The sequence below is a fragment of the Schistocerca americana genome, chromosome 8, assembly GCF_021461395.2.
Source record: "Schistocerca americana isolate TAMUIC-IGC-003095 chromosome 8, iqSchAmer2.1, whole genome shotgun sequence".
NCBI lineage: Eukaryota > Metazoa > Arthropoda > Insecta > Orthoptera > Acrididae > Schistocerca > Schistocerca americana.
Genome location: NC_060126.1, coordinates 164,582,962 through 164,604,958, shown reverse-complemented (window position 1 = coordinate 164,604,958; position 21,997 = coordinate 164,582,962). Strand labels below are relative to the sequence as shown.

Genomic DNA, 21,997 nt, shown 5'->3' with positions numbered 1-21,997 from the left:
CTTCCAAATGCAATAGTCTTCTGTACTACAACGCCGTTTTCTTCTATCTCTTGAAATAAGTGTGCACCTAGGCCCTTGTATGATGAGTCCGTCGCCAAACAAAAATCTTTAGATAAATCCGGATGTGAAAGAAGTGGAGCAGCAACTAAAGCATCACGAAGCTGTTCAAATTCTGACTGAGCTTCCTCATCCCAACACCAATTAGATTTCTTTCCGGATAGTTCACATAAACGAGGTGTGGCCAAATCGTCCAATCTAACAAAGCGTCGAAGAAAATTACAGACACCAAGGAAACTACGAACATCACGTTTTGTAGTAGGAACAGCATAATTACGAATAGCGTCTAATTTTTCTGGATCAGGAAGAATACCTTCTGTAGAAATAATGTGACCGAGAAATTTCACCTGAGAACAACCAAATTCAGATTTTTCCAAGTTCACAGTAATGCCAACTCTTGCAAAGATACGTAATAATGAATCCAAAATTTTGTTGTGCTCACTCCAAGAATGTTTAGCAATAAGAATATCGTCAACATATGAAGTAATGTTGTCACGAAGATAAACAGGTAAAATTTCATTTAAGCTACGAATGAATGCTGCTGAAGATACAGTAAGTCCAAACGGTAATTTCCGAAACTGGTAACAGTTACCAAAGGCTAAAAAGGCAGTGTATTTTCTACAATCAGGGTGGAGTTCTATTTGCCAAAAACTTGCGCGCATATCAATCGTGGATAAGACTTTAATTCCATGGAAATTTTGAAGAGGTTCATCTAAATTTTGTGGGCGGTCAGTTTCAGGAATGATGATGTTATTTATCTGTCTGGAATCCAGAACCAAACGAATTGACCCATCCTTTTTAAGAACAACGTGTAATGGGCTGGTATAAGGACTGACTGCAGGCTCAATAATGCCCTGATCTAACATGTACTGAAGTTCATTCTTAACCTTGTCTCTGTAAGCCAAAGGAATAGCGTACGTTTTCCCGCGAAATGGTGTGTGTTCTTTTACTTTAAATAAATATTGTAAGCCTTGTATAATTCCTGTGTGATGACTAAACACTGTAGCATGTGAAGTCAAAATGTGGTGCAGCTCTTCTCTTGCAACGTCATCTGGCACTTCAGCTTTCTTAACCTTTTCATTAATTAATTCTTCGCTATTAATTATATCATCCATCGCGTCTCTGTATCTATTGTCATTGTCATGAATAAACACACTGTCGTCATAATGCTCAACGAAAACATCAGAAGTAAGAAACCTTAAACATTTTGTATCTGACTCAGATCTTGTTAAACACTCGAAAAATTTCAAACATTTCGGCATTCCGGCAACAGTCAAATTCACACTTCCTTCTTTAAAGTTCAAAATTGCCTTATGTGCGTTAAGAAACTCCATACCTAATATAATTTGTGTGTTGAGTAATGGAACAATAATAAAATTAGCAGACAATTCGTATCCTTGACAAATGAAATTTAAGTTGGTCTGTTGTTTGACTTCCACACTTTTTCCAGAAATCGCTCCTCGAATTGTAGTTTTAGAAATAGGTAACACAGGACAGACAATAGTTCTTTCACATATACGAAAAACTGATTCACTAATGACATTCAACGGGCTCCCAGAATCTAAAACTGCAGTGAACTTATTCTTACCCACACATACTTCAATAACAGGATGTAAAAATGCGTCTACATTATTTTCCTTTTCGTCTAACAAAATGTCTCTCATGTCTTCCAGGCGTACGTAGTGTAAAGTCGTAGTGTCATTACTTTCTGAACCGTCTATATTGCTGCCAGAAGCCGAAGCTACAAGTCATTGTCGATTGTTTGCGTCACGTCTTTGATTATTCGCGTCATTTCGCGGATCAATTTCAACGATTTGCACTTGTCTCTCAGAAGTTCTGTCACGTGGAGGATGCCAATTAGGTCCCTCCTGTCTGTTAGATGCAAATTATTGGTTGTGTCTGTTATTAAAATTTCTGTTTTCCTGTCTGTCTGCATAACTACTTCTTGTATAATTTCGACTGTCACTTCTGAAATTATTGTTGTATCTACTACCCTGATTATTTCTGTAGTAAGAATTTCTATTACTGTTTAAATAATTTCTGTCTTGATAATACCGATTACTGTTTCCGTATAATTGATCATTCCGGTACGAATTACCGTTGTTATAATTGTCTGTGTAATTTCTGTGAGAACGTCTGTTATTGTCATAAGGCTGGTATCTATTGTCCTGTCTGTTACGTCTGTCATTCTCAACATTACCCATATAACGCCCGTTCCGATCACTATCCCTTTTCTCTGAAAATCTATTGTAAATACTGCTACTGAAAAAGTTACAAGAAGTCCCGTCGTCATTATCATACTCAAGTTCTTGCAACAAAGTCTTAAAAGTCTCAATGTCGTCTTTACATCTTCCAGCTAAAGCAATTTGTCTTATGGATTGTGGCAGCTTAGTTAAACAAATGCGAATTAATTCAGTCGGGCTGTAAGGGTTGGAAAGGAACTGATTCTTTCGAATCATGTCTTCAAAATATTCTGCTGGCGTGCGGAACTCAGACTGTTTAAAATTACGCTGCATAATCAGACTATGTTTGACTCTGTCTTGTGTGTTTTCGGACCAATATGCCGATAGAAATGCATGATAAAAATCATTCAGATTATTACAATCTCTAATGAGTGCGCGCATCCGCGTCGCCGGTTCGTTTTCTAAATATCCACACATAAATTCCAGTTTGTGACTTAGTGGCCAATTTGGTGGAAGTGCGTACATAAATTGATCTAACCATGCACATGGATGTATGTCATTCTTAGAATTGCGGAAGATCTTAAATTTCCGGACAGTCAAAAAGTGTTTATAGTCAAAGTTTTCGCCTCGTGGCGACAAAGACCTGCCGCGCCTGTCCCTGTCCCAATGACGATTATTGTCAAGTTCGCGCGCCTGGCGCTCTCTTGTTGCATCCCGTAAATGAAACAAATTATTTTCTTCAAAGCCCTCTGCTATCTGTGATTCTAGATTTCTTCTGCTGTCTTTTCCTACGATTTCGCCTTCAATTTGCTTGACTTGCTTTTTTAATGCCTCAACTTCCCTTTTAACGCGTTCATTAAATTTTCCCTGATATTCAACATGTTTATTTATGTTCTGATACTCTTCGGTTTCTGCAAATGACAATGATGCTGTATCATCCAAATCTCTGTCCCCATGTAAACTAAGATTTGTCAGTTTATCTGAAATTTCCTCAACTCTTTCCGCTAAATCACCTATTTTTTCTTTCTGTTTATTTACGTCTTCCGTAAGTGTCGCGACTCGGGTTTCAGTATTGACACATTTGGTAGTTAACTGTTCATATTGTTGTGTTAGATAATTTATTCTGTCATTTGGTACGGATTCCTCGATTCTCTCAAATATTTCTTTCTTATCGTGTGCACGTTGTAAATTTAACTCTGAAAATTTCTGTACTATCACGCGATCTCTTTCCTCCTGTTCTCTATCCTGTTCCCTTTGTCTAATCTCTACTGCAACTAATCTATTATTATCAGAATTCAAAATCGGTTGCACTTCTTCTCTGATTTCTTTCTTTAACTCATCTTTCATATTTTCGACAACATGTCCCTATTCGTGAGTCTAACCTTGTTTCCATTGTTCCCATATCAATTTTTAATTCAGATCGTAAAGTTCCCATCTCTGTTTTAATTGTTCCTATTTGTGTTCCCAGTGAGTCTAACCGTGTTTCCATTGTTCCCCTATCTGTTTTTAATTCAGATCGTAAATGCTCCATTGTTCCCATTTGTGAGTCTAACTGAGATCCCAAATTTAATATCGCACTCATCAGCTGCTCCATATTAAATTGTTCAGAATTCTTATCGCCCCTAACTTTTCCCGCAAAACTAACTTCCTTCTGCATAGCCATAAGGCTATCTGTGTTCGATACTATTCCAGAATCTTCTGTCGTTAATCTCGGATTCTGTGAATTTTCTGATTGAGAAAAATTTTGAAATGGTTCCGGACTATTTTCCCGACTTATTACATTGTTTTCCACTTCATTATCCATCATACTGTTTTCCACTGTTGTCGAGTTCGCCATGTTAACAATTTCGTCATTCTCACTATTCATCATTTTTGCCTTTTTCATCGATCGCGTAATCATTTACAAAACATAAAAAAATTCGTCACTGTACGAAAATTACACACAATGACTCTTTATCTCCAACAATACCATTTACATGAAAAGTTTCCCTCAAACACAATCAATCGAACAATTGAAATAATTGCACTAGATTGTCAAACGCGTATATAAGACAACAATTTAAATTTTTTAAAAAATACCATTAGAAGAATGACAATTACCAAATCTACACATGCAACACAGACTACAATCACTAAACTCAAATTACAACAACAATACTACGGTCTACTATTTTTACAATCAGAAGAATTCCAAGGGACGATCCGAAGCAGCGGTCGCCACGTGCATGGGGGCTTAATTAAATATGATTGAAATTATTTTTTATTTTTCGTAGCTGTAAGTCCGATTACGCTGTTTCGTAAACGGTTGGCCCTGACTAGTATTATTACGCAATCTGACTGCATAGAATAACAACAAGAATGAAATGAAATTTTTCGTTAACACAATTAATTAATTAAGTCCCCAGCAACTATAAAACCTACAGAACCCAAGCACAAATGTAATTGTTCTGTGTGTGGGAGTGTGACTCAACGCACATCTGGCACGGTTTTCTTCAACAAGACAAGAATTTGAAATACCAATTATACTGACGTGATAAAAGAAAATTAGAAAAACTATAATTACGCAAGAAAACCAGAATTACACTCTAATACAAGAACACAAGCCAGATGCTTTGTTGACTGAACCTGTAATGATGCATTAATTGAGACACAAATAATAAAAGAACGTAGTGGTTTTTACCTTCATATATATTGACGAAATGCACTCTGATCATTACAATATCTTCATTAGAATAACATCTGCTATCTCTCCCATCAAATAACTGGATAAAACATGGAACAAACACTCCCTACTACCACATCTCACTCCGACTTCACGACAAGCAGTGTCCACCACAACTTCTCGGCAAGAACTGCCTGCCGCTACCTCTCAATAATCACTCTCTGCTACAACATCTCAACACAGACTACCACGAGCTCTGGACAAGCACTGACTTCTACGAGTTCTTAACAGGCACTGACTTCTACGAGCTCTCGACAAGCACTGTGGAGGCGGCTTAATAATACTCTTTGGCGCAATCTCTGGCGCAGTGGCTCAGTGTAGCCACCTTTCAACCGTCGTCCTCCCGAATGCTAGTCCAATGTGATACCCAGTACTCCACCTCTCACGGTATTACTTACAATGATTTACGTGAATCTACTAGGGAGATTGTGTAGTTTATGGGCGTGAAAAGCAGCCGAAACGAGAAAGCTGGTAGCGTCGTGATACTCCTTTCATACCTATACGAGGCCATTGTCAGCTGTTATCCCGATGTTAACATGCATAGACCCGTGTGTGATTAAATTATGTGTTCGGTGAACAGTAATATTGATTCGAAAGCTCAACTCTACACTATCCACCAGGCATGTGAGTGTTACATGGTTGATCCACGAACCAAAAGCATCTGTGGGTACTACTAGGATCATATAGGTTGGCATACTTCATTCGAATATTTAAACGAAAAAAAAATCTCTGTTAAGGGCGACCTACGTCTTCTGGAAACACAAGGCTGCATTTAGGTATGGATGGATGTTATAGACAACTTGTTTTTAAATCGAAAGGAGCGTGGGTTTGAGATAGAGGGGTAATCAATAATACTTGTCGAACGTATCGTCAGTCAAGGACTGTAAAGCGGATTGCAGCGTGCTTGTTTTGTACGTGGAGTGTTCATAAGTGATAGAGATATCCGCAAGCAGGTGGGAAGACCTATGGTGGGGGTTGGTAGCTGGTCTGAATGTTACTAAAACTATTTCACATTAACAGCATTGCACTCGCATCGACAGCGTTAACTGTGATAAAGTACCTGGTATTCTGCATAGTTGGGGGGGTGGGGGGGTATAAGAGTGCATATGATGGGTTCGCCGGCCGCGGTGATCTAGCGTTTCTAGGCGCTCAGTCCGGAACCGCGCGACTGTTACGGTCGCAGGTTCGAATCCTGCCTCGGGCATGGATGTGTGTGATGTCCTTAGGTTAGTTAGGTTTAAGTAGTTCTAAGTTCTAGGGGACTTATGACAACAGATGTTTGAGTCCCATAGTGCTCAGAGCTATTTGAGCCATGGGTTCGGATTCATTTGCTGGAATCGTACGGTATGCAACCCAAACACTAAAAACTGCAAGTCGGTGAACTAAAGCAGATGAATATGTCAGGTACAAATTCATTTACATGGATTTTTGAGGGCGTGTAATCTGCCCAATAAGAAGCGACAGTGCGGGAGATGAGTGGCCGCAAATTCTGTCGTTATGTCACCTTGAGACTGTGGTATTAAATTTGGATCGAGGTGCTTGAGATACTAAGATGAGTGTTGTTGATGGAGGAAATACTGACACTGATTTGGTCTGTCATGTACTCGTCGGTTAATTGGCTCTCGATGTACAATAGTTGGATAAGCATTTCAGTACTAAGTTTCCTTATAAATAAGTAAGTACCACTATGCACATCTGTGGTACTCATTTGAATGTGTTCTGCGCTAGACAGAATGCAGTATCATGGCCGATCAACTATTGAATGCCTCGGTGAGATCAAAATGAGCAATGCTGTGATTAAGTCCCAAGTCTCCCTCTACTCTTACAGTAGGTCTGAATTATGCGTGGAGTATGAGGCTGTTGCATGAATGTAAGTCATTCAATGGATAGTGTATTGGATTCCTGTTATGGAGGGATGTTTCATTTGAAATAAAGGTGAAAACTGTCAACGAAGACTCTGACACCATCATACTGACGTATTTATAACATAGTAATAGGACACAAGAGATTGTAACACCTACAGGAGATATTTATAGACAATCATTCGATATCGATGAGCTGTGGGTGTTATGGTTCTAATAATTTTGTGCAGTTCTCGAATACTCTGCATGGCTGTGAATTTCTTCCTATACGTTTGTTTGCCATTTTTCTCGTTGCGATAGCTCTCTACCTAGTCTGTGTTGGATGGAGGACTAGACAGCCTTCTAAGTAATGGGACAGTGCTGTCAGATTTCTAGAGAATGGGCAAGGTCTGTGATTTGGTGGGAGACATTCCTTACTCATCAAAATCATCCTTACTCATATATCAAAGACAGAGTCGTGAGAGTATCGCAGGTAAGCGATAATTTGACGGCAGAGGAGTTGAGAGGCGCGCTGTATACCGCTTTTCTAAGTATTATGGGCAAACGTATTGCAATCACACAGATCTCGAGAAGTGAACGCAGTGAGAAAATTAGGGGGTAATATGAAGTTTTTTACCAACAGGCAATGAGCAGGAGAAGTTCCACCTTTTGTTTTCTTGATAAATAAGAGACCAAATTCTTCCATGAGTTTTGTGTGCCCATAAATGGATGGAAACACATCTTAATAGGTGGACTATGTTTAAATTTACATCCATATGCATACTTCACAAGTCATCCTACAGTGTGTGGCGGAGGTTTAAAGTTGTGTCAGTTAAGTTCCAATAGTTTTTCTTGGTTATTTTTTCCTACTCGCTCACGCCGTCTTCAGGCCACGAGTGGTCTATCGGTACCATCCGGCCGCCGTGTCATCCTCAGATGAGGATGCGAATAGGAGGGGCGTGTGTTCAGCACACCGCTCTCCCGGCCGTTATGATGGTTTTCTTTGACCGCAGCCGCTACTATTCGGCCGAGTAGCTTCTCGATTGGCGGCCTGGATGGTCACCCGTCCAAGTGTCGGCCATGCCTGTCAGAGCTTAGCTTCGGTGATCTGAGAGCAACCGGTGTATCCACTGCGGCGAGGCCGTTGCCATTTTTTAATTGTGGCGATGGTTTTAACTACCGCTTTTCGTGATACGTGTGATCTACCATCAGAAACCTCTGTTTTCTGTATATCTGGGCTAACTGCATTTAGTGCTACAATTGGGATCTGCAGCGGTTAATTATATGTGGTGAGTGTTTATATTGATGTTGAACCAATTTCATGTCAGTATTGCATGCATGATTGGAAAAATGCGATCTATTGACATATATAATTACTTTTAGATTGGTTGATATTTCTTTCGAAGTATTTTACAACACTTGCATCTCCCAAGATTAAATAAACGGCTGAGCTTCTGCTGCCAACTAAAGAGAACCACAGCTCTACCTCCTGCAAATAGATTAATTAAAGAATACGAAAACTGAGTTTCACAAATAAACAATATATCCTCTACAATGTAATTATTATTGATTTAAATTTCGTGCCGTGAGATCCTTCCTGCCCAATAGCTCAGCACAGACTAACCAATTTTTCTCGCCAGTTTTTTTTCTGGAAAGAGACGGCGGGAAGGTGCGAGCTGGGGGTTGGGGATGGCTGAAGATTTCCCAGAGAGGGAAGGGGCAGGACCCTCTGACGGGGTGGGGATTTCCCAGAGAGGAGGATTTAATTAAGTGATCAATTTAATTGATTAGTCAGTTAATCTGTTATGATATCAAAAGTGTGCTCGTATCAAACCTGCCACACTACTCTTGATTTACATCCTCATAGTGGCGTTACCTGCGGCATTCTAAGGCGACTGGCGTTATTTTGAATAGACATCATCTTTCCGATGTGGGAGACATGCCTACCCACTATCGGTATGTTGCACAGGCCATTCTTGTGGTAATTTTCTTCCATCATTGTAGCTTCCTTGCAATAATGTGCGATATCGAATGAGGCTACAGTGTTGTATACGGACTGGCCTTGTATTATGGAAGGGAGAGGATCAAATCTCCATCCAGCCATCTTACTTTTTGTTGTCTGTGGTTTCCCTAAATTAGTTCAGACAAATGTTGCGATGGTATTGACAACAAGGCCACCTGCCCTACATTTCAAGTTACGCATATAACCATGTAAATAATTATTTGTTCTGTAACTATTATATACGTGTCCAATATGATTGTGAATGTGATCCTCAGAAACGTTTGGAAATTTGCAGCGCATTGGACTACAAATTGCAGATGTAGTTTACATTGAAAGTTTGAAACAATGTTGTCAGAACACAAGATGTCAGAAACGTCGTTTCAAACAAATGCTATTGTTTCGGAATTCGTCGTACTGTTACGTGATATTTAATTGTTCGTTCCAGTTGATGAAAGCTATCGAATGTGATGAGCACTGCTTGGACATTTAATTTCAACTGTGGAAGTATTCTTTCTTATTGAATATGTGCTCCGACAAGACGACTATTACGTACATTTAGCGCAGGAGGTATTTACAGAAAAATTCCGGGAGCACTTCTACAGCATCGTAATGTGGTTCGTCGAATTACTGAGATACTTCGTGAGACAGAGTCATTGTTAGATACCAAGCGAACTGGAGTACCACTTAAACTAATCAAAAAGAACTTCTTCGCTTTTCTTTTTCTAGAAGATCCCAACAAAATCATTGTGCCTGTTGGCACACTTAGAAGATACCGGGTTTGCAACTGTGCAAAAAGCAATTTGGCAAACATTGTACTTCTTCCTGTATCAAGTGATAGGAGTGCATCAATTGAATGATACGGATAATAAAAAGCGAATCAGTTACCGCAAATGATTTACATCTTTTATCGGGAGGAATACCACTGATATTCTTGGTGTCACATTCTATACAGATGAGGCCTGGTTCCAAATCTTTGATCACTTGGTAACATGGCCCGACCCGTGGATGTCATTTCCTAAATATATAGAAACAGGACATGAACTATTCGAACGCTCTATACTACTACGTAGTCCAAATTGTTGCTAAAATTATATTTTTAAAATTTTTACGATACTCTCACATGTCATTGTGGAACGAGATTAAAGAATGTAATCCGAGCGAGGTGGCGCAGTGGTTAGACACTGGACTCGCATTCGGGAGGACGACGGTTCAATCCCGCGTCCGGCCATCCTGATTTAGGTTTCCCGTGATTTCCCTAAATCACTCCAGGCAAATGCCGGGATGGTTCCTCTGAAAGGGCACGGCCGACTTCCTTCCCCATCCTTCCCTAATCCGATGAGACCGATGACCACGCTGTCTGGTCTCCTTCCCCAAAACCAACCAACCAAAGAATGTAAGTCAGTCACTTAATCTGCGGGCTAGTATGCCTTTTACATAAAATTTTTCCTCCATTAGCAAATGGAAGACGTCACTGTGGACAAGGTATGTCTGCGTTATAAGTAAAGAAACAGGTTTCTAGATGCAGGAAAACGACTCGGAATACAGTTATAACTTGATAGACTGCTGCTCATTAATATGTAAGAGTGTTGGCAGTGGAGTTAGTTATTCTACATACCATCCCACCGCGCGTCACGTCTGAAATGTTGATGTAGACACGGAAGCTGGACCGAAATTCGTTGCCCTTTGTTGTCCCATACTGCCTTCGATAGCAAAACTGCATTTCAATTATTTCAATTAAGTATCATGATAGTTACCCTCGGGTGGAGCCACGCATATTGGCACGTCACTTATGGTATTTGGGCAGGAGTGCTGGCCCCAGATGTAACACGTCCAGTGGATTAGCGATTAGGAGTGGTGTGCTGGCCAACCTGGGTGTTGTTTTCGGGTGGTTTTCCACATCGTATAGGTGAAAACGGGGCTGATACCCAAGTCCCGCCTCACTTATCCGATTCGAAAACATTTAACAAACATATGCACACTTTTACGTGGCTAACACTAGTCGATGACCTTTTGGGGACACATATTCTGTCCTTATGGTAACGCGATGACGACAGGTAGGGAATTCGCCCGCACATAAATTAACCACGTAAAATTCAACAGTGACAATGCAGACCCCAAGTATATGCGAGACAAGGTCACATGGAAAAGAAGAAGAAGCATCATGGTGACCGAATTATCATTCTCTTAGTTTTGATGGTTTATTACAAGATTGTGACAGTTTTGTAGGCTATACTATGTGATTTAGGAAATAGACTGAAGTATCATATTCATACTGAAACATTTCATATGTCGATTATACATTAAATATAAATAATACTTAAAGATTCACTTTGTAGACGGGCTGTCCACAGGATGAACGGATGAATTTATCGAGCTACGACAACTGTAGTTTCTATGCCAATTGTATTTTATTTTGTTTCTTATTTCATAAATTACTGGAAGAGGTTAATCATATGGTGATGGTTGTCTTAATCTTTTTAAAGCTTTATTGCATATAGAGACCAGAGTTATATACAACAGGTACCTGTTGTGTTAGATTGTAGTCTGTAACTGGAATGTATGTTACTAAACGGCGAAAACTGTCACTTGGTTTCCCAGGCACAGTTACAAGTTGCCTGTCTAACGCCTTCGAGGGGAAACGATCATCTGATATTCAGTATTTCATACAGTTATTGACCATTTTAAATATATATATGTTTCCGTCATAATTATGCTATTGTTCATCACAGATCCCATCTCAGACATGTCACTCACGCCTGGAAAACCGTTTCTTGCCTTTGATATGTAGCCTGCCTTCCAAAGTAGGTAGATTTATTTGCCTGGCTGATACCGTTCCCGCACTACATAACTATTGTGCAGGGCAGTCTGTACGCCAGGCGCTGCAACAAACACAAGTTTGCCTGTATCTTCTCTTTTCTTCTTCTTCTGTAGTGGTCAATCCAAGGATTGGTTTGCAACAGCTGCAATGTGTGCGTCTTTCAGCTTTTCTCTTGATTTCTTTATAGGTGTTACATCCCACATCTTTCACGATTTGATCCATGTACCTCAGTCGTGGTCTTCCTCTTGGTCTAGGGCTAGAATTTTGTAAACCCCACAGCTCTCATGCAAGGGACTCCTGCTACTTCTGTGCTAAATTTGGTTGAAATCGATCAATCGGTTTAGCAACTACCAGATTTAGCTGCACAGAAACTGGCGGCTGCCAATAGATGGCCTGTTCAATCAGACATGAAATGTGATTTATCTGAAAGGCCATCTGTTGCCACAACATGGAGGTCTAGTTGTGGTCCAGGCGTGCAGATTCTAGGCTTTGTTGCTGTTGAACGGAAATCAGTATCGGTAGATGAACCAGGTGCCTGATACAGAGGCCTGTACGCAACAACGTTCCCTGAATTATCCTTAAGAAGGCAGTGAACGGTCGTTCTTTTGGTGGGCTCTTGGTTCATGTGGCCGGACAGTTGCTCGACAGTTGCCCGTCTATTCACCTGTACACTCGTACGCAGCTGTTGTTCACCCTTGTCACCTGTGGCCCATGGGGCACCGCAGTTGCCTCAGCGCCGGTTTTGAATAGAGACAATTTTTCATATACAGTGCACTTTAACCATGGCGGCCCCGAAAAGTTTACAGACATAGCCTTTACGGAATTGCTTCCATCGCAGTCCCAATAGCCAATGATTGTGCCCTTCTGTACGTGACATGAATCACTCTCTTTCTATACTACAACGATTGCACTGTTGACAGCGTCCCCCTGGACGTAATTTAGGTACGCTTCACTGGTAGGGCTGCCGTCTATCGTCTGTGAGTGGTTATTTCTCGTTGTCGTCGATCATAGGCTGTACTTGAAGACAATATACTACATGACAAAAGTAAATGATCACTTATGTGAAACCCTGACGCCATCTCCCGTTCCCAGATAAAAATTTAAAATCTTGCTCTAAGGTTCCAACTGACTTTCTCTATAATGGTGCAAAAGCGTTGCGCCCTGTGATGGCACCTGGGGCTCCACAGTGCTTGAAAGGTCAACGTGTCGACAGACGCGAAAAAAGGCCAGAGCTCAGAAATTCATGTTGTATGCAAAGTAGGTTAATGATGTCACACTGGCAATCAGTTTTGCCACAGTTCTACCCGAAGACGCCGTGGACGTGACATATCATTGGAAGTCGTCACACCTCACTATACCCACAGCTCTCTCCTCTGCGGTGAAGGTCACAACAGCGGTGCCTAGCTATGGTGTAACACGGTTTTGTTATGGATTGCAAGGGAAAACATTTCGGGCATACCGCTTCACAGAATCGACAGAAAAATGTCTCAGGAGGTGACATAATCGGCGTCAATGAAACCGCACCTGCCCTTTGGAGTAAATTTTCAAACAGCTCACAGTATAAAACGGCAGTTTGCGGTGCGGTGTTCTCAAAATGCTTTGATACCTTTGAAACCGGCAGGCGATTTGACACTTCTCTAAGAACTTAATAGGCTACCATCCGCTGAACGTGATCTGACGCCATTAGAGTGTGGTGCGATCGAAATTTCTGCTGTGTTGTGGGCGGTGGGAACGCTAGGAACAGTTCAAAACCATCTGACTAAATGTAAACATGATGCGAAGCAGAAAAGGGTCTGGTCACTCCTTTTCTGTGTCCTCCTGTGGGGTGTGCACGTGAGATATTGACACGTGTGTGAGTAAAATGGTGAAGCTTCCCTCTAAGACACAGTTGCTTGGCTACATCCTTGGTGCCACCTCTTCCCATTGATTTAACACTTAAGAAATGTACCTGTTCAGAGACAACCACGCATCAGTTCCTAGGTCTGTGCGGGTCAAACAACATTTTGGCACTCTCCAGCTGAGAGGGATTATGTGGCTGCAGTAACACGTCTGCAGCACGTGAAGTCTGAACGGTGTCCAACGGTTGCCTGTCCCACAGGCTCTTCGGAATTGGTGAGTGATTGTGTCTATAGAGGTATATTTTTAAACTACCCAACAAGTGTGTGTGGTTGCTAATGTGAGTGTGGCGAAACTGGGTGGTTTTAGGGGGATCATTTGCTGTTTTATATATGCATGTGTCAATAACGCACCCTCCCGATGCACACGTCACAGGAGGGCGTGGAGAAGGCGAAAAGGAGAAGTATAAACACCTTTTCTTCTTCGGAACCCATTCTAATTTCGTCTAATTTTTTGAAGCGTCCTTAATGGTTCTTCCCCGTTCACCAGGGCAAAAGTTACTGTCGTGATACACTCCAAAACAATGCGTTCAATGGGGTTGCAGCACTATTGATGTCCTTAAGAGAAGGTTGAATCTTCCAAGGTAGATGTTAACAGTCAAAGGTTGTCTAGAACGTCGTCCTGCACAGAAAACTATCGTTTTCGATTTTTAAATGTGTGCTAATTAATCCTCAAAGTTAAGAGAAAGGTTCACTGACGCCCTTTACGACACCTCCAGCGGCCTTCATGTCCGATTCCGATCAGCGGCGTGTTCGGTACGTTTTCCTCGGCAACCCACAGGAGAACTGTATGAAGTCACCAGTGGGCATCGCTATTCTGACCTCCAGCGCTGAGCCATCAGCGCGAGCTGAGGGTAACGGGGGCTGAGAAGACCTTCCAATGGTGTGGTACTTCCAAAGTGTCTGAGTGAAATTGTGGCGAAATTTGGTGACACCGTGACATCGTTAACCCACCTTCTACCTAAAATGAACTGAGCTCTAGCCTTTCCGTGTGTGTCGACATCTTGGTGTGTGAAGCATCGCCGGGCCCGAGGACTACGTTGCAGGTGCCACGCTTCAGCACTGTTGCAGGGGAAGGACGTATGCACATTCACACAAAATTTTAAACTACTGTGTCTCAGAGGAAGGAAATTACGAGGTTTCAAAAAAGTGATGTTTTAATTCTGCTGCGTCCGCAGCTCGTGGTCTTCCGGTAGCGTTCTCGCTTCCCCAGCACGGGGTCCCGTGTTCGATTGACGGCGGGGTCGGGGATTTTCTCTGTTCGAGATGACTGGGCGTTTTTGTGTCGTCTTCATCATCAACATTCATTCCCATTACGGTCGGAGGAAGGCAATGGCAAACCACCTCCACTACGACCTTGTCTAATCGGCAGTGCGGGTTCTCCCGCATTGTCCCCTACGCTCCTCGGAGTATGGGACTTCTTCAGCATCGTCAATTTTGCTGCATTAAGAAATAAAATGAAATGGGTCGATCGCGTAAAATCAGCATTAGGCAAAGGCGAGTGGAAATCTAGAACTGATTGTAAGCGTTCAGGGCTCGTACAGTGTATCTGTAAAGGTAATTGCAAATAAACGCTAGAGCATTGCTTGGGGCCTTTATTAAGTATGTATGACAAAAAGACGACCGGTGTCAGAGAAGAGCTTCTAATATCATAACAGGTCGGCATAGCGGGTACAGAAGTGTAACAGAAATGATCAGAAAATTTGTAAGGAAATTATTACTTTCTCAGTATTTGGAGACTGCTGATGATCCACAACTTTGTACTGAAGTAACGAATAATCGCTACAGTTGCTAAAAACTTCTGTATACCTCTCCCCGACGGGTCCTGGTTTTTATACTGAAACAATTTTCCAGTGGTGTGCTAAGATACTGCTTTTATGAAGCAGAGTGACACAGCACCGCACATTTTTGAGATCCACTGGAACAAGGCTTCAATGTGAAAGCTAATGCCGTCATGGAGTAAAATAAAGAACTTCAGACAACTGAAGTGGTTATTCATCAGCTACATGGAACTCCTTGGACCACAGAACACATAATTCTTACGAAACCCTGTTTCATTAACGTACAAATCCTGTGCTCGTAACGGTCCCTGCGACATTATGCTGCCACACACGTATAACTCGTGCAAGGATTTTGAAAGGAAGGTAAGAGACATTAGAGTAGGTACAGATTAATGCTGTCAGTCAGTTTTTCCTTGCTGGTCGAGTATATAAGGGTGATTCAGCTGCGCCTACGGATGTCGCTTAATGCAACTAGCAACGCCTAACCTCATGTGCCATTCTACGCTGCTGGGAATACGCTTTTATTATGAATAGTTTTGAGTACATCAGTTCGGAGTTCAGTACATTAGCTACTTCGCTTTTACCTTGTCTTACGCATTCACTTTGCTCTTTGATACACCGGGTCACTAGGCATGACATATTAACAAAGTTACAAGGTGCTTCATTTCCCATTATCGAAATTATCTGATGTATGAAGTCTTCAAAAGGTCGATATTCCCTTACTGCCTTACTGTATGGTAATAATTTTCAGTAAACAAATATTGAAAACTATTCTGAACACACCTGAATGGTGGTACATTCCCTTCGGAAAACGCAACCCTTTAAATCGTTTACCTATGTCCGTTTACCACGTAATACGTTAATATGTTGTGTCTAGTGACCGGGTCTAACAAAGAGTGAAATTAAAGCTTGAAACGAGGTAACAATTAACTAAATAACGTATTAAACACTGAATATACGGCGTGCATACTACACTACTGGCCATTAAAATTGTTACACCAAGAAGAAATGCAGATGATAAACGGGTATTCATTGGACAAATATATTATATTAGAACTGACAAGTGATTACATTTTCACGCAATTAGGGGGGAAAGCTCCTGAGAAATCAGTACCCAGAACAACCACCTCTGGGCGTAATAACGGCCTTGATACGCCTAAGCATTGAGTCAAACAGAGCTTGGATGGCGTGTACAGGTACAGCTGCCCATGCAGCTTCAACACGATACCACAGTTCATCAAGAGTAGTGACTGGCGTATTGTGACGAGCCAGTTGCTCGGCCACCATTGACCAGACGTTTTCAATTGGTGAGAGATCTGGAGAATCTGCTGACCAGGGCAGCAGTCGAACATTTTCTGTATCCAGAAAGGCCCGTACAGGACCTGCAACATGCGGTCGTGCATTATCCTGCTGGAATGTAGTGTTTCGAAGGGATCCAATGAAGGGTAGAGCCACGGGTCGTAACACATCTGAAATGTAACGTCCACTGATCAAAGTGCCGTCAATGCGAACAAGAGGTGACCGAGACGTGTAACCAACGGCACCCCATACCATCACGCCGGGTGATACGCCAGTATGGCGATGACGAATACACGCTTCTAATGTGCGTTCACGGCGATGTCACACGGATGCGACCATCATGATGCTGTAAACAGAACCTAGATTCATCCGAAAAAATGACGTTTTGCCATTCGTGGACCCAGGTTCGTCGTTAAGTACACAATCGCAGGCGCTCCTGTCTGTGATGCAGCGTCAAGGGAAACCGCAGCCATGGTCTTCGAGCTAATAGTCCATGCTGCTGCAAACGTCGTCGAACTGTTCGTGCAGTTGGTTGTTGTCTTGCAAACGTCCCCAACTGTTGACTCAGGGATAGAGACGTGGCTGCACGATCCGTTACAGCCATGCTTATAAGATGCCCGTCATCTCGACTGCTAGTGATACGAGGCCGTTGGGATCCAGCACGACGTTCCGTATTACCCTCCTGAACCCACCGAGTCCATATTCTGTTAACAGTCATTGGATCTCGACCAACGCGAGAAGCAATGTCGCGATACGGTAAACCGCAATCGCGATAGGCTACAATCCGACCTTTATCAAAGTCGTAAACGTGATGGTATGCATTTCTCCTCCTTACACGAGGCATCACAACAACGTTTCAACTGCAATTTGTGTATCAGAAATTGGTTGGAAACTTTCCTCATGTCAGCACGTTGTAGGTGTCGCCGACGGCGCCAACCTTGTGTGAATGCTCTGAAAAGTTAAATCATTTGCGTATCACAGCATCTTCCTCCTGTCAGTTAAATTTTGCGTCTGCAGCACGTCATCTTCGTGGCGTAGCAATTTTAATGGCCAGTAATGTATAATCTATTCCTAAGACAAGAGGTGCATGTGGTAAGGAATTACTAGTGCATAGAAGGTCATTGGTAGGGGCAGCTGAATCACCCTGTACGCAGATACAGATGTAGATAAACTCAAATCTATCCTAACCTGTTGTGCTAATACAGAGTACGAAGATACATACAATGACACTCAGAAGTGCTTTCTGTTTTGCTGATGTGTAATGGAAGTGCTTGTTCTTCCACGTTAATCGTTGGAAACATTTACTGCATCATTTCAGTTAGCAGCAACATTCGCCTCACAGAATTACATTCTTTATGCACAGCCTTACCTAAAAAGAAGTGATTAATCTTAAATTTTTTATGAAACCCAGCACATCAAATGCGGAGAAAGAGTTAACTATGACGACCCCACACATTCTGCAGTTAGTAACTGCAACAAAACTGTTGCAAAAATTTAATGTCACTGTTACCTCTGTGTTAACAAAGGAATGAAATCAGTTCCTTGTTTTCTGTCATTACACCAACACATGAGCTCCAGGTACTGTGCGTACATATGAGAAACACATCTTGCAGTTCTGCAACCTCCCTCATACTTAATCATGAAACAATATGAGTTTATGGACCATGGAAGAAGGGGACAAATGGAAAAAGAAAAGAAAAAGGAAAAAATCATGAAATGCGTTGGCGGAACTTACCTTTTACCAGAACCGGCAAGGCATCCGTAAAAGCATTTTTCAAGCAGCCGTTGAAGTCTGGATCATTTTGCTTGCAGGTCTTCAGGGATGCCGCTGTAAGAGAACAAAACTGATTAGCGAGTAAGAAAATGCTGCATCACAAAATCATCCTGAAGAAACATAGAAACTGCAGTGTAAAAACATTGTTTATAATTCCTTTGACAGATTTTCAAGGTTTTTTTCATTAGGTTTAGCGCTCTAAAATTACGTTTGTCACATTAAGAAGAGCGTGTTATATATACTGCAGACAATATACGACTCTGTGTATGGCTAATCCGGGCCCGAATTTTCTGTCGAAACTGTGAGCCAGATGTTGTAGAATTGTGTTCTACGAACGTTACAGTTCAGTACGTTTTGATACATTGCATAAATGTTGCAGTAAATGGTAGAATTACTGGCAGTATTGGTAGTGTATAATGTGTATATAATTATTGTTGTTATCTTCTACTCTACAAAACGTTGATCATCAAGATTAATGGTAGGAGTTTCTTGCTATTATTGATAAATGCAATAGTGGTTTCTGAATAACATGAACGTGTTTATACAGATAGGAGAATAACCACGTAGAACAAAAATGTGCCATACCTTATCCGACCGTCTACGAGGGTTGGAACTTAAATAGTGGCAACTATTTATTTACAGCTCGTACAAAATAGATAAGTGTTTCAAAGTTCTACTGAACTTCAAAGCAGTCAGCATCATCGTCTATAACCCGTTGCTACTGATGTGGAAGTCGTAGGATATTCTTAGCAGTGCCAGTTGTGTTGACATTTCGAGCTGCGCGGTCTATTGCCCGTCGGATTCGTAGCAGTTCTGAAGCGAATCCCGTGAAGTGTTTCCTTCAGTTTAGAAATCGAGCTGAACTCATGAGCTCGTAAGTCTGGGGGGGTGCAGTAGGTGGTATAGCACATCGCAGCCTCATCAGTCAAACAAATCAGTAACAGCTTGCACTGTACGTGCCTGAGCATTGTCCTGCAAAATGATGGGCAGGTCCTGCAGAAAGTGTCATCACTTCTGTCTCTATGCTGTTCATTTATGGAACACAGCCTTCGACTAGATTAGAGACAGAAATGATGACAGTATCTGCAGGACCTGACCATCATTTTGCAGGACAATGCTCAAGCACGTACATTGCCAGCTGTTACTGATTTGTTTGACTGATGGGGCTGCTAAGTGCTATACCACCTACTGCACTTCCCTGACTTAAGACCTCGTAAGTTCTACTCGATTTCTAAACTGAACGAAACACATCACGGCATTCGCTTCAGAACTGCTACAAATTCGTCGGGCAATAGCCCGCGCCCCTCGAACTGTCAACACAACTGGCACTGCTAAGAGTATCCTACGACTTCCACATCGCTAGCAACGGATTCTACACAATACACAATGCTGGTGGCTACTTATTAGGTCACTAAAACTTTGACACAAGTATCTATTTTGTAGGAGTTGTAAATAAGTAGTTGCCACTATAAAACATCCAACCCTCGCATATCACCTCACTCATTTTCTATGCGGTTCACAGCTTCTGATTTTAGGAGAGTGTAGTAAGACACTGATCGCGTATGTAAAGAAGGAGATCGTTAGCAGGTAATGCCCTGTAGGTATGCAACACACCTAACGTACAGGTGGGTATGACTTTAGATAAAAGCACTGCGTCTTCAGCCCACGAGTGGCCTACCGGGACCATCCGACCGCCGTGTCATTCTCAATGGAGGATGCGGATAGGAGGGGCATGGGGTCAGCACACCGCTCTCCCGGTCGTTATGATGGTATTTTTGACCGAAGCCGCTACTATTCGGTCGAGTAGCTCCTCAATTGTCATCACGAGGCTGCACCCCGAAAAATGTCAACAGCGCATGGCGGCCTGGATGGTCACCCATCCAAGTGCCGACCACGCACGACACCGTTTATCTTCGGTGATCTCACGGGAACCGGTGTATCCACTGCGGCAAGGCCGTTGCTGAGATAACAAAAGCCATTAGGAAAAGTACTATAGCCTATGGTTACTCATGACAGTCTACGGAAGCCAAGTTTAGTTTTAAAACTCTACATAATGGTGATTATCTACGGCCACTTCTTCAAAGTTATGTCTCGCTGTAGCACTATGACGAAATAGGGACGAAATGTAAATATTATAATAGACGAAGCAGTTCAGATAGTTGCGAGCTGTTCGAGCGAACAAATATTTCTTTTTTTTTTTTCCTTTTGCCGAGGGAACACTTCACTCTGCAGCTGTACCTTCCGCATTAATACTTCCACGGCCTCTGCTCTCACCGGCCTGGAAGATAGCAGATGAGCTACTGGCAGAAGTAAACCTGATGTGTGAGACAAGCAACAGATGACACTGCTCATTCGTTTCCAGCGTTGTGGGAGTGGATCAGAGGGATTACCATTTTGTAGTAATTTTGGAGGGCTTGTCAAATCCGTTATTTGCTTTACAACCAAAGGGACGCCGCACAGAAATCTTGATTATAACGATGGGATTAAAACAACTTTTTTATTTGTTACGGAGAAACTTTTTTCGACACAGTAACCCGAAGACCTTTTGTGTGTTGGTAGTTGATGACTTGCTCGGTGTTAATAACAATGAACGTGATAGCAATCGGCAGATGGTAACACATCGTCAGTGAGGTAGGGCATCGAATCAAGGGGATGGGAATAGCTATACGCTCATAAACTGTACACGCTAGTAAGTCTCTTAAAATGGAAACGTGGAAACAGGTCTTTTCCCTAAAGGTATCCGTCTTGTATTGCAGGTTTCATATCTGATGTTTGTTGTCATTGGCATGCCTTTATGACGTTAGAATGACAGTTTAGAGTGAACACCGACATTGCATGAACGTACGTGTATGAAACTGTAGAAAGACTTGTTTCCTCTTTGTACTTCGTGCTCCTGAGATCTAGATAGGAAATCTCTGGGCATTCACTTAAAATTGTGTGGGATCTTGCTAGTCAGTTGTCTAAGCGTCATACGGAGCAAGTAAATCGATCTTAAACAGTCAGTGTTCAAATGATAAAACACGAGGAAGCTTCAGTAGTACAAGTGCTATCTAGTCCAATAACGTAGGTATATGTTTTTTAGAATCTCATAAGTAATTCAAAGCTATAGAAATGCGTCGCGTATCAAATTAAATACATAACAAAGTACCGTGGTCAAGGACTAGCGAGATGTGAACTAAATCCCTGTATTTTCTTTTAAAATTTTACTTCGCTTGAAAGAAACTACAAGAAATTCAGGACTGCACGGACAAATTGGAACACATAGAATCTTCTGTCTCTGAAGGATATATAAACTCTTAAGTCGAAAAAGACGCTCTTCGAAGGAGTTATCTAAATGAGACGTAAGTCTGTAAATGTGATGTACATGAGCAAACAAACAAATAATTACGATTTCAGAAAAAAATGGAAGATTTACTCAAGAGAAAGAGGTTCACAAGCCGAGCGAGTCAATAATGCATTGGTCCATCTCTGGTCCTTATACAAGCAGTCATTCGGTTTATCATTCACTGGATTTTTGACAGAGTTGTTGAATGTCCTAAGGGATTTCGTGCCAAATTCTGCATCTGCATTCAAAAGTAAAAATTTAGAGTAGGTTAGAGGAACCTGCACATAATGCTCAAAACGT

The 21,997-nt window shown here is 41.8% G+C and overlaps 1 protein-coding gene across 2 annotated transcripts in view; it reads right to left on the bottom strand.

Moving 5' to 3' along the window:
* The window catches only part of LOC124545440 (protein takeout-like), a 102,967-nt gene that overhangs the window by 70,437 nt on the left and 10,533 nt on the right, over positions 1 to 21,997 (bottom strand). For both annotated transcript variants that reach the window (XR_006967630.1, XM_047124363.1), the window contains exon 2: positions 18,334 to 18,426. Coding sequence is in view for 1 of the 2 variants with exons in the window: in XM_047124363.1 (XP_046980319.1) it covers positions 18,334 to 18,426 (93 nt within the window). In the remaining variant the exon portion in view is untranslated. The remainder of the gene's footprint in view (positions 1 to 18,333; positions 18,427 to 21,997) is intronic.